The 14,421-nt window shown below is 39.0% G+C and overlaps 1 protein-coding gene across 1 annotated transcript in view; it reads right to left on the reverse strand.

Annotated features, from left to right (window-relative positions):
- The window catches only part of BCAT1 (branched chain amino acid transaminase 1), a 66,613-nt gene that overhangs the window by 9,436 nt on the left and 42,756 nt on the right, over nt 1-14,421 (reverse strand). Inside the window, exons 7-10 of the mRNA XM_035540718.2 lie at nt 12,449-12,591; nt 6,767-6,852; nt 4,689-4,829; nt 3,436-3,510 (exon numbers count right to left, since the gene is read on the reverse strand). Coding sequence (XP_035396611.1) covers nt 3,436-3,510; nt 4,689-4,829; nt 6,767-6,852; nt 12,449-12,591 — 445 coding nt within the window. The remainder of the gene's footprint in view (nt 1-3,435; nt 3,511-4,688; nt 4,830-6,766; nt 6,853-12,448; nt 12,592-14,421) is intronic.

Here is a 14,421-nt window from a genome sequence, read left to right on the forward strand (position 1 = left end):
TGCATCCTGATCTACACTTTAAAGAGTACAGCAAAAGCTTGTTTATTCTCGAAGTATGGAATGCAAAACCACAAAAATATTTGACTGGTATTTCAGTGAGTATGTTTCCAAACAAAAGAATCTCATGTCTGTATCTCCTAACTCAAGCAATTACAGAAGACAGTCTTCTATGACTAATCCATTCATAAGTACACCATTACTGTATACATTGTAAATTATTTATCTAAAATCTTTATTGGCCTTAAGTAATCATGATTTCCACTCAGTGACAGGAAGGGAAATGTATATTGCAGTACTACTACTGTCTCTCTCAATTGGTGTGAGAAATTAAATCAGTTCTGCCCATGAGTTTTTAATTTGTCACTCTAGCTCTAGTTCCCACTGAACAGCTGTTCAAATCCAGAGAAATCCTGTTGAACACGCAAGACTTGCAAAAGAACAATGAGCAGCATGAAAACAGACTTGAAAACACAATAATCAAGATAATCTGAAAACATTAAACAAGGATGTTTTGTACTCAAAGGAGTCGGTATAATGATATTGGATATGGATCCCTGCACCTCTTGGTCATAGGTTCAAACCCAGGACACTGTTGGTACTGACAGCTATCACTGTCTCACAAATGTCCATTGTCCAGCATGAAATAGATACGTTGCCTTAATTCAAGCAACACAATGGCACAGAGACTGAAGCTATGTCTGTCTGTAATTTCCATTGCATTTTATTCTTCAGAACCTGCACATTCGCTGGAGTAACAGTCTCAGACTGCTCAAACGATAACGCTAGTCCAGTGGTGCTGCAAAGAGATCTTTTCTTCTTTTTCCCTTCTGGTAGAATATATATAAGAACTCTGTGAAAGAGCCTGAAAAATGTCTTGACATTCATGAATATTATTTATTCAATTTTGTGTTACAGCATCATTTTCTCTATGACACTCTGTTGTCCACTTGGATGTAAGCTCATACTTCCACAGGTAGGAACGTGCAGAAACATAACCAATAAATGCTGAGTGACTCTTAAAGAGAAGGCAGCCATGAGTATCTTTAAAACCATGTTCCTAATGATAAAGCATTCAAACTCCCCTGGCTTTTTTAAAGAAGGAAGAAAACACAGAAGTATATGTGTATGTAACAATCCAGCAGATTCCAGGAGTGATGGATTTACTGTTGGCCTGAAACTAACGAACACATGCTAAGTACATTCAACTCTGTATGCATAGTTGTAATGTATAAAGGTCCAAAGAAGATAAAAGTTAGAAGCAATGCATATTTTTCAGCCTCCTCCTGAGCCTTGAGGGAAAAGGGAAAGCTGAGGATGGGCAAGGAGGAGAGGGGTAGCAGGGAAGGAAGGTAACCTCAGGGAACAAGTTGGATAAATCTATCTTGATTTATCTTGACTCACTATCTACTGGCCAGGGGAGGAAGACCCATATTCCACTGCAGTCTTCTGAAACAACTCTGGATTTCACAATCCATTCTTCTACAGAATGGACTTGCTTGTCTTGTAATACAAACGGCTAAAGCAGTACCTAACTCCTCACACACAATGTTCAAAAAGAAGGTGCTAGAACTGGCCTGAACTCTTTCTGATGCCGAGCTGTTCCATGACTGCAGTTAGAAGCGATCTGTGGAGACTCAAACTGACCATACATTGTTGAAGGCCCTAACTTAGCTTTCAAAAGCATGACATAGACATCAGAAGATAACACAAGAATTACAGAAATGATAATAGATGTTAAAGATCCTTGACATACTAACAAGATATCTTTAACAGAGCAGAGCACTATGGAACGGTGATCAGTATACATCACAATAAAAAGTATATCAATAAAATTATACAGTCCATAGCCTGTCCCTGACATAAAACCAGACAGATGGCAAGAAGAAGAATAAAGTGATGGACACCAACAGTGATGTGGTCTATTAGGCACTTAGGGATGAGAAAGATGAAATGGGACTGTGGTATGTAGGTTTCTGGCGAGAGTCTATGGTGTAGCCTTTCTCGTGTACTGAGATGATAAAAATATTATATATAATTGACCTAGGAACACAGAGTACTAAGCCTCTCCCTCCCCTCAACAAATAATAAAATTTAGAACCAAAGATGCCTATGCTTCTTCCTAGCTGTCAGTCCTAGTCTTTAAAGAGAAAGATACAGATCACAAGCCATTATAGTTGGCAGAGCTGAAACAACAGAAATGTAGCAGGAAGAGCATCTTTTTGCCTTCCATGAAAGTTAACTCAGCCACCAACACAAAAGTAACACAATATCAGGACTTCTTTATTGAGCCAGCAATGCTCAATATTATTCTAAGGAAGAAAAGACATCGATCCTGTCATCCTTCTAGTGAAAAACAGTCAAGTGGTTTTGCTGCAACATTTGAGCTACCAGTCTTAGAAAATATTTGAAAGTTAAAAAAAAAAAAAATGTGGTTATGTTGGAGACCAGTACCTGTGAACTTTAAAAATATGTAGAGAAGCAAGACTAAAGAAGAACACCAAAAGAACCCTGTGTCAGATTATTTCTACACACTCATAAAAGGCCTGTAAAACAGAAAATTCAGTTTTAGGAATCTGTCTTAAGAAGTTCTGATTATTTTAAGGGATCCATACAGTTGCTGGGTACTGCAACAGAACTCAGTGTTCACTGGCAGGAAGATAAAAATTTTAGTAGCAAGTCTAAGAACCTCCTTGAGCCAAAAGCTAAGAATGCAGAGCAGTAACTATCAGATGAAAAATCATGACAACACTGGCAAACAGCTACTACTATCAAATCTAAAACCTAGCAACTTACCAATACCTACTCCTATCCCCAAATCCCCCACATTATTAAGTACCCTAAAAAAAAGGAAAAGAAAACAGTCAAATAAAATAAGGAGGGTCATCATGTTCTGCTCATTTATGGTAAAAGAAACAATATTGATTTCCATGCCCAGACATGCAGGACAAGCAGAGATTCCGTATAGAATGTGATATTTAGCAAATCACAGAGGAAGAAACTGTTTTAAGAACAAGAGGTGGCCTTGTGATTGGAAAGTACTGAGAAACAGAAATGATCAGCTTGCTGTACCTAGTGAGTGCTTACTACTTCACATATCTCTTTATTGATTAGCCCATACTCATCTATGATTGTGGTTATTAAGATGCTTCATCTATTTTTCCCTTCAAAGGGAAGCTTGTAACAACTGTACTGGATTTTTACGGGTAACAGTAATATCTTGCAACAATACCCAGTTTGGAAGATCAAGGGAAAAAATATACCACTCTCCATCCATATAACTTTTTTTCATCTTGAGAAAATAAGGATAGATTAACCACAGCAAACTAAGACATAATACTATACCTATAGCGCCATTATTAAAAATATTTGTTTCCAATGTTTTCATATTATCACCTTTTATTATTTGATGTGATTAAAGAAGAGCAAACATCTTACCTGGATATCACTCAGCTTATTCAGGAATCGGGTTGTTAACTGAGGTCCATTCTCCATAGATGGAATGTGCAAATGCTAACAATGAGTAAAGAAGGTTGGGGTGGGGAAGTGGAGAAGATGGAAGGGAGATAAGATAGAGAGAGAAGAGAAAGAGAAAATAACATATAATAATGGCTTTATATAAATCCCTTTGGGTCAACAAGGATTTGAATAAGTATTTATCAAGCTTCCTAGTCCTCCTTAAAAGTAGGTAAGGTTTGTTGTAATGTTTTTATAGGAGAGCATGCTCAGCCATTGAAAAGTTACATTAGTTGTACTGTCATGCTGTTTTTGAACAAATGCCAATCTAAGCCTTCCAAAAGATCCATCCAAAACAGACAGTTAATTGTACAGGCAAAGGCAGAACCGCTACATACAGTAATCCACACTACTTATCAGTACTCTGCACCTGGATGTCTCATATTATCTTACCACATGATAATATCAGTACATTTTTTCCATTTTACTAATTCAAGAATTATCACTTTACATACTTTTACTGTACTTCTCATATTTGATGCAACAAAACACTCCCATATATTCAGCTGAAATTCCCCAGCCTTGTGAACTAACTTTGCTCTGATTTAACAGCATCAAGTCAGCCCAATAGGCTGAAGAATTACCCTGTGGAATTCCACTTGTACGGGAGAAATCTCCAACATTGTATATAATAGATAGAAGAAGATGGGCATCCTCCTGACACAGCTCTTCCATCAGAGCAGTGCTCCCTGGCATGAGGGGCGACAAAGAGATGAACTTAAGGAAGAAAAAATGCAGTGGGTCAAAAATTTGGTTCCCTGAAGAAATCGTTCCCTTCCTCACCTATCTCAGAAGCCTGATATTTTTGAAAAAATGCTCAATAACAGGAAGGCTGAAGAATTTATTTTTCTCTATTTCCAAACAGGCTGGGAACTACTACACTTATTTTCAGGAACTGAGATTTTGTGATTTTAACTAAGAAAACAGACAAACAAAAGATGAGAGGGAATGCCCTATTCTGACAACATACTAGTAACTCATTTGGCAAATAACATACTGACACTGCCCATCTTTTTACAAGCCTCAGGCAGCACTCTTTTTCTACCTCATTTGTGGGTTTCTTTGTTGTTGGTTGTGGTTTTTGTTTTGTTTTGTTTTGCTTGATTGTTTTGTTTTTCTTTTGACTACAATTCATTATGAGAAAATTCTGGAGAGGCCAAAAAAACCCATCTTACCTTGCCCTTGTACAAAATTTTGGAGATAGGACATACAATACAGGCTGTTCCAGCACCAAACATCTCCTTCACTCTGTTCTCTTCCAAGGCAGCTGTCAGGTCACTCATAGTGATGTATCGCTCAGACACTTTAAATTCTCCCTGCACAAGAAGAATCAAACAGAAATTGTAAAAAGTTTAACAAATTATGGTGTTTGTTGTTGTTTGTTTTCCATGGTTGAAACATCTCTAATAGAACTATCTCGTATTTTTACTTAGTCCAGTTGCAACCAGCTAAGTTTTGGCTGTGATTTTGTGATCTTTTCCAACCTCGTAGTATCACACAAGATAGACTCTAACAAAAAGGAAGCCAGTGATTTGGCAGGTAGAATGCTGATGACTAAGTGGCACTTCCTTTTGATTTGGCACACAATGTCAAATATTGCATTAGGGAACAATACAGCAGAATTTGTCATGGGTTATGTGACACAGGATCTGACTACTTATGGTCTCTAGAGTGCAGAAGTTTGTACAAAAACGACTCTTGTACAAGAACTTTCCATCCCACTCTTGGACAATTCCTAAGCAAAATACCGTTTGTTAATTCCACCTGTAATGCCAGCTGGATGCAGTACTTTTCTGTAACACCTGGTGAAATTTTACCCTGCAGTCTGCATGCAGTTGTCATCTACAGAAATTAACTGTACTGCAGGTATGCATAAAGCAATTCACATTGGACAGTCTTTAAAAAGGAAAAAAAGTTTACCTTCTATAAGTGTTGAAGAACGAATAGCAACTGATTGAGGGAAAGCTTTTAAAGAGCAATAGTAAACACTGACCTTTGTAACATTCAAGTCATGGCTTTATGTAGACTTTATTGTCCTACCAGGCCAAACTAAAGTTTAGCCCTTGCTTTATATGCAAGCTTTTAAACATGGAACAGAGGTGCAAAAGAGAGCAAAGAAATGTGATTAGCTCTGGAAAAGACAGCATTTCAAGAGAAAGGCAGGGACACCATGTAAGCAAGGTTTCAGATAGGTTAGTAAATGGAGGACAGGAAGATAAGAACGATTTTTGAGAGAGTAGAAGACACCTAATTATTCATGAGCACTGAGGTGAGAGAGACTCTGATGTCTCACTGACAGGCGCTAGCAACCAGGAATACCTGTCTGTCTTGTAAAGGAGACAAGTCTGAGAGGTGCATGTGCATATCTATACTAGTTTTAATCTAGATCACAGTAGTACTAGTACGAGTAAAGATGCATGAGAGTCCAATATAGATCAACAAACGACATACGTACCCCATGAAGCACGTGCTTAGCTCTCTTCATTATGCTTAGCTCTCTTCATTACATTCAACTGCAAACTGCATTTCAGGAAGTTTTTCAACTACAGGCAGTTGGAAGCTTAGAGAACACCAAGGGGAAAGTGTCACACATGCCTACCTTATTCCTGTTATTCCTCCCTGAACATAACCCTGGGCAAAACCAGGAAACAGGAGGATGGGCTAAATGAACCTTTGGCTGTATGGTATTTTTACCCAAGGTACGATCAAATACAGTACAGGCAGAGTGAAGAGTTCCCTGCATTTTAAGATATGAGCTAGTCCATCCAAGTGCCATATAGGTACTTGGGATGGGTACATTACACAATTGGAATCTGTAAGCAGATAGATGACTAAGATTGTGGGTTAATTTTAGGCTTCATGCTAGCTATTAGGAGTAGGGGTGCAACCACGAGAAATAAGTGGAGAGACAGGCAGACAGTGTTGATAACTAAAGTATAGTTGTGGTCACACAAGGTAATTGTTTCTATCCTTGCTTGATGTTGTTGGTACTAGTGGATTTAATGAGAATTTTCACATTAAATACTATATGGAGCTACTTTAACAAGCTCATTATTGTTCTCTGTGACAGTTTTGGGTATTCTGATGAAGTTGCTAGGAATCTATGAATCAATATGCTTGTTAGTTCCCATTTAGGTTAATGGATTTGACTAGACCAGTTGAACTTCCAGATACTGAACAGCAGAAATACATATTTTTGTAGAAGTTATAACATGATGTTTGAAACCATTACTGGAAAGGTCAAAACACTCACCCAGTTGCGTGCCAGATCCAAAATGCTCTGTCTTGTCACTCCTGGAAGGATGATGCCATCTAAAGGTGGGGTTGCCAGTTCGTTTTCTGTCAAATACAAGAGAAATTAAACAAAAAGTCAAAAACCACCAAAAATGAAAATCAAAAACTTGTTGAATGTTATCAGAAATGTTTTCTACCCTGTAAGATGCAACATTTTTCAGAGTTCTGTGAACACAAACTGCTCAAATTCAACTCCAACACATTACTGTTGAGTGTTTGAAACCTTTTGACTACACATGAGTGGACAGGGAATAAATACATTTAATATATTAATAAATACATGGTAAAGGCTAGTAGTAAGATTTATTCCTCAGCATTATTCCATAATAATGGATTCACTGAACAGTTATTGGGAACCACTGAACAGCTCAGTCTTCAAATTCAGACTAGAGAGACACAAGGGAAAGCCAGGCCTAATAATGCCAGGGAAGATCATGACTCTCCCTGAACCACTTTAGCTTATTTAGGAATATGGGGTTCAGTATTCCAAACATTATTATGAAACATTTGCCAGGAATTTTGAAGCTCATTTACTGAACTAGCAAAGCAGTAAAAACCTTGCCAAATGCATTTTGAAAAGAGACCTCCTTAATGATCTTTCCTCTTAGATAAAAAAGATAAATGTTCATCCAACACTAACTAATGAAACAGTAATACATGGTGATTCATGCTTGGTAAATACTTAAATTTACAGTCAGTGGGTCTTTCAGGAATACTCTTCATATTTTTTTCTAACCATTTTCCCTTCCCGTTGAGGATCCCCTATTTTTGTTGAACATTATCCAGCTCATTAAATCCACAAACCATGATTTTTTTTGTCACCTAGGTAAGAACAAATCAAAGAACAAGATATGCATCTTTATGTTGTCGTTATGCCCCTTTACCCTTCAGGGCAAGCAATCACTGAATCTAGGCCTGTTTGAACCAGTCTTGAAGAAGGAGCAGCCGTAAAAAATCTCTTAAGGTCCTGCAAGAATTTGCAGCTGGGTAGAAGAGAGAAACATGCTATTCATCCTTGCATTGAGAGAGACCAGTTTGAACTTAGCAGCTGAACACCCTGTTTGCAGCAGTCAGATAGATAATGTGTGCACAAACACTGCCTGGCAGCTAGTGCATACACAGCTCCAGGCTGACTACAGCATGCTGTCTCTCCTCCTCAGGACTTTGGGAGCTGGGGTGGAATAGAAGAACAAAGGATAATAAATGGAATTGTTCATTGAATCTGCTACTCATTGTCCATTCTCTTGGGAAACGTCTGTTACTTTTTAATGCAACCAACTCTGGATGTATTTATATTAATAAACATCTGTTTTTTCCAACCTATGCTTCCACATTCCTTTTATGAGGATCCACACACACATATGTAATCGACATAAACTATCATCTCAAAACGTGTAATGAGCTGCCCTAGATTAGGCTATATACATTCTGCTCTAGTTTGACTCACCAGTAGTACCATTCCCTAACCTATCTCAGATTCCTAAGTACAGCAGTGGTCTCTTCTTTCTCGTGTAGTCAGGAACAATACAAAGTTCTTCACTCCTAATCACGATGCCCATCACATCCTAATTCTGGCACAGCTACCAAAAGAAGAGGACTTGAAAACTTTCCATGAGCCACAGACCTCCATTCTGAACAGTAGAAAGCTGACAGTGCATTTTCAACCTCACCTGCTATGGACTCTGCAGACACAGTCATATACAAGTCTTTCTCTAGCAGAAAGCTTCAAATAACATGGACCTTAATACCAAAGTTTGTTACTACATACCTGATAACATTCTCTTTCTGGTGCTTTTGCTACAAATCTTGGCCAGAACCCGTTTAAGTTCAACAAAGCTTATTAATTGATTTGAGCCATTTTGAAAAGATGCCAGGTCAGACCATCCCCCAAACAGCACTGAGCAGACAGGACATGGGAGTCTCATAATGTTTCAAACAACCTGTTCTGTATAATTTTGTCAAGTATACATATGATGCCTACCAGCCGAGGGCCACCTAAAGAACATTTGCTCCCCTGGGTATCTGGCAGAGCTGATAATACTATACAACAAGGCATGCCAAAATGTTTGTTCTCTCTGTGAATTGATGCCAAAGCAGGCTCCATGTGACACCAGATTGTCCATCTCCAGGAATACAGGCTGTGAGCTCAGGGTCAGTTTGCCTTCCGAGTTATTTTGGTGGGCTAGGAGCCTTAGAATTTATAGCAGTAAGAAAAGGGTAAAACAACATTTGAAGGAAAATGTTGGGGTTTCTCTTCTTTTGACTATTGTTATTATTTGTTATAATAGTAGCAGTTTAAGTCCAGTGACCCATTGCACCAGACATGGTATAGGCATGACATAACAATGGAACTCCCACGGAGAGTTTAAAGGTATTTTTAAAATGAACTCTTGCATTTTACATAGCTTCAATTTTAACACACCTGCATTTACGAACATACAGCAGATAATATTCCAAACATGGGATGCCTTCCGTACTAGTCAAACAACGACAATGCAGAGAAATTTACCAAAATGATAATGTATATGAAGTGAACTTCAGGGTCAATGAGAACCCAGTGAACCCTGGTTTCATGGGTGTGAATGGCTGACTTTTGTTCCAAATTTGTTCTGGACCTTTCTATTTCTTTCTTCTCCTTATTTCCCTTAGGCTTTTCTTCTACTCTCCCCTCATGCAATCATTCCACCTTTTCATCTCTGCTGATTTCCTTTCCTCAATTACTTCTCTCCTTTTCTTTGTCTGCCATATCATTCATGCTGCTCTTCCCTCCATGCTTTTGCTATGAACTTCTATTAGAGCAGAAGAAACAATAATTACTTTGTTAGTAGTCTACTTGCACAACATACTCCCACAGCAGAAATAATTCTCCACTTACAGAACAGTAATCAAGCTTGCATGTTATTTTACCTGAGTGTTCCAGTAAGTCCTTTAAAATATTTAACCCTATGTATGCTGTTTTGAAGTGGGTGCTATTAATTCCCATTTTAATAACAACACAAAAAAGTAAATAATGCCTGATTACTTTTCACAGTGCCTTAACAGTAAAGCTAGAAGTAGAGCCCAAATGGTTCCAAATCAGTCTTAAGAAACTGAATTTTTGGCAAATGTGTACAGATTTCATAGTTAGCAACCTTCAGGTTGGACATACATTTAAATTTTAATGTTTTCCACAAAGTCAAGCTTATGTTCTAGGAAGAAGAAAAAACATTATCAAAGGAAATAAGAGGTTTAGTGTTAACAGCCTCTTGGGACTGTTATGTACTCTGAAGAGGCAGGTGGACAGTACAGCAGGGTGAACGAAATTTTCATTTTGTGAACATAAACTATAAATAGTTATTGACGAATGGAATATCATACTCCCTTATTTATGCAACAGCATTGATCCAGATTTGGTCATATCACAAGCCTCAACCAGAGGAACGGGGAAACACAAAAGTAGCATACAGCATATCATATAATTTTACAAGAAATTACTTAATTTCCTACAACTTCCTCCACAATGTTACAAATGAGACATTTTTCCAGGCTCCCTCACTACCCAAGACAATGTGTCATGTTTAGTCACAATGCTGTAACTGAAAATATATAGCAAAGGCTTACAAAAAAAAGCCTGCTGTCATTGGAAGCATGGATGTTCTTTAGAGTGGACTTTACTGAGCTGGGTCCTTGGTTTGTTACACACCACGTATAACACATTCAGACTATCCTACAGTGACCTCTTAACACACAAACAGGGGCTTTTTCCTTTTGATGATGATTTGCAATTTCTGCCTCACTTTTTTGTGTTAGATCACCCTCTCTCTCAGCTGCAGAATTTGCATACAAAACAAAAACACAGCCTAAGTATCTGTTGTGAAGTGAGAGAAAATAATAGCAAACACTTAAAATCACTATGTAAAGCTATAAGGCAGATATAAGATAGCACATATTGGCAGCAAGACTGATTTTCAACCAAAGATATCATAAATTAAGCATTAATCAACACACTGGAAGACAGCAAAGTACTCCAATGATGCTAATGACCACGTTGCGTGAAATGGCAGGTTTGCCAGTACACAGTTAGCCTGGGTGGCATGAATTACAAGTTGTTTGCTACGGCCACCTCACAATGGTACTATTCAGCGGTGCGCTGGTAATACAGTGATTGGCAGATCTTTGGAACAGTACGGTGCTGCAGCTGGATAATTCTAGCATATTCCTGGTTTAAGTACAATGAGAACATTGAATTCTAATTATGTCCCCCTTTCACTGTCCTTTCCCTGGACAAAATGAGCCAAAATCTATTTTCGTGTCTCTAGTGAAGTTACAAAAGGCGTGAATTCAGCCATCTAAGTACACTGACAAGTCCACTGCTGTTATAACAACGAGATTGCTCATATTTACAGTTTCATCCACAAGACTTCACAGACTCATTCAACAATGAGAAAACATCATTTCACTCCTTCAGAAATGGTAAAGAGTTTGCAGAAGAACAAGTAATGAAACTGGAGATAGGAGTCAAGTAGCTGGATTCCCATTACACTACACTATCCAAAGCATGCTGCTGTCCCCACAGAAAGCTGTCTCTATACTGCAGGTGAGCACTGTCAGAAAAAATGCCAGTTTTCAAGGATACCCACGGCACTATGACTAAATCAGAGTCTAAACCCTGCATATGCTGCCATGCAAAAATTCAGTGACAATTTTCATGGAGGACCAGCACTCATGGAAATCAGGAGGTGTCCTTCCATTCACCACCATATATTCTGGCTCATTCTTCTAAGGACTCAAACTTATGTAGTCTTCTAAGCCAGTAGTCAGGTGCAACTATTTGTTCTTAAGCACTGAATACTTGCATGCCCAGTGGGTGTTTCCAAGATGCCTAAATAGATGTCTGCTTATTAACTAGTTTTCTAAGCAACATGTACACTGCTCAGAGGTGTAGATGCAAAAAGTTAAACACTGCTATAAGAATGGCATATCTTGAAAGTATCATTTGAACACCAGTGACGTAGAATGCTGACTGACACATTTCTGTCTGCCTTCATTGGACATTCAAATTCTTCAAAGAAAGAGCTGAGCGCTTTATCAGCTAGATGCTGAAGCACTTTTGGTCATGCTTCTGAAACATGCAACTTGCTGGAAAGTGATGATGGGAAAAACCCACACGCAAAGGAAGAGTTTGAAGAGTTGCACAGCCATAAAGTGGCTTTAGTATATGTGCATTATTTCTGACATCTCCAAGATAAAGCACACAGTTAAAATTGACAGCAAATCTGCTATGCTACCCATACGTGACTAGACTCTGTCCTTCTGAGCATGTGGATGGTTCAGCTGTTTAAGTATGTTATTTGTTAGGCATTGCTCATGGCTGCTCTGGAATCTCCTCTTTCATAACGGTAGAACTCACCTGTAAGTCCTCAGAAGGGAATAGACATTCCCTTTGTTAAGTCATTTCATTAAAAATTTATGATTGACACTCTAACAATCATTTTGTGGATTATGGAAGGAGGTAACTATCCCACTGAGATGAAGAAGTGGATGACGGCTGGCATTCTGGGGGTCCAATTAGCTTCTAGAAGCCTTGTACATAGAATATGAATACCTGCCTTATGATCCCAACTGTCTACTCTAATAGTTTTCATGCTGTGTGTCACTATACCTCCATCTTCATTTATCCAGTAGAGAAACAAATTCATTGTTCCAACTTCAGTTATTTGGTGATCTTCTCCATAGAGCCACAGAACCTGCTGACAGCCTAACTCCAGGGCTTCTTGCTGGGCATAAATAGAAGAACCATAATTCCTTTCAGAAACAAAAAGAAAGAGCAAACATATGAGTATCTCATTGGGTATTTTCTTATTTCTGTGCAAGGTTCAGTGCCCATGTCCTTTACTGAAAAGGGCTCATTTTCCATTAGAAGTACTTCACTGTTTTTTTACTAGATCATTTCGTATCTACAACCCAAAATTTTGAAGGACTAAGTAGCATCAACAGCTCAAATATATCCATCCAAATTTTCTCAGAAATAATTCTTGTTCCATTTTCTGGATGTTCTAATCATTGCAATTAGACACCTTAGTAAAGAATTCATCTTTATTTAGCGGTTGGAATCCTGGACAGATGCAGTAATTCTAAAAGGCAAAACCAAAACTATCCACCTAATCTCATATATGTCAAGTGAACAGATGAGTAGTTAGACCTCTTGGAATACAGAATCTTCAGAGGTAAGCTATTTCTTTTCTAGTAAAAAAACATTCACAGAACTAGTTTAACAAGAACTAGTTCACAAGTTCTTGTTACTAGTTTACATTCACAGAACTAGTTTAACATGAGCAAGTGTAGAGTCCTGCACCTGGGAATGAACAACCACATGTATCAGTACAGGCTGGGGGACGACCTGCTGGAGAGGAGCTCTGCAGAGAAGGACCTGGGGTCCTGGTGGACGACAGGTTGACCATGAGCCAGCAGTGTGCCCTGGTGGCCAAGAAGGCCAATGGGATCCTGGCGTGCATTAAAAGGAGTGTGGCCAGCAGGTTAATGGAGGTGATCCTCCCCCTCTACTCTGCCCTAGTCAGGCCTCACCCAGAGTACTGTGTCCAGTTATGGGCTCCCTGGCACAAAAAAGACATGGATCTCCTGGAAAGAGTCCAGCAGAGGGCCACAAAGATGATACGGGACCTGGAGCATCTTCCCTATGAGGAAAGACTGAGAGACCTGGGTCTGTTCAGCCTTGAGAAAAGAAGTCTGAGAGTGGATCTTATTAATGTTTACAAATATCTTAAGTGTGGGAGACAGAGGGATATGGCCAACCTCTTTCCAGTGGTTTGTGGGGATAGGAGAAGGGGCAATGGCCACAAAATGGATCACAGGAAGTTCCGCACCAACATGCGAAAGAACTTCTTCACGGTGAGGGTGACAGAGCATTGGAACAGGCTGCCCAGGGAGGTTGTGGAGTCTCCTTCTCTGGAGATATTCAAGAACCATCTGGACGCCTACCTGGGCAACCTGCTCTAGGGAACCTGCTTTGGCAGGGGTGTTGGACCCGATGATCTCTAGAGGTGCCTTCCAACCCCTACAATTCTGTGATTCTGTGAACTTATTTTTTTTAGTAGCTCTAGGAGCTGCAGATTAGCCTTGATGAACTTCACGTCCTTGAGGGGCAAGTGTTTTCCTAAAATGCTGCCTACAGGATGAACTTAACTACATAATTTATGTTCACCCTGTAGCTGCTCTGGGAGGAAAACAAAACAACAACAACAACAAAAAAAGAAAAAAAACCACCAACCAAAAAAACCCTTTCACTTCTGATGTTCAACAACCATCAAACCCCCAAGTCAGCAGCCCCAAAGTGCAGACTGCACTGCAATTCAGGTCTCAGCTCTGGGCCACGATTGCAAATCAAATCAACAGTGACTCCAGAGTATTCTCTTTTTAACAGCTGATGAAAGAATGCACAGGAAACAAAATATTTCTCAAACTCAACAAAAAGCAACAAGTAGGAGGTCAAAATCTCAGAGCATCAGACCAAAAGGTAGAAAAGCTCTTTTCTTGCCATTTGATTATTCTAGTAGCTCAGCTGAGCAGCACTGACAGCTATTAACTTCCTGCCTAGAAAAGAAACTCTCAGGTAAA

Source organism: Cygnus atratus, chromosome 1, assembly GCF_013377495.2.
Source record: "Cygnus atratus isolate AKBS03 ecotype Queensland, Australia chromosome 1, CAtr_DNAZoo_HiC_assembly, whole genome shotgun sequence".
Taxonomy (NCBI): Eukaryota; Metazoa; Chordata; class Aves; order Anseriformes; family Anatidae; genus Cygnus; species Cygnus atratus.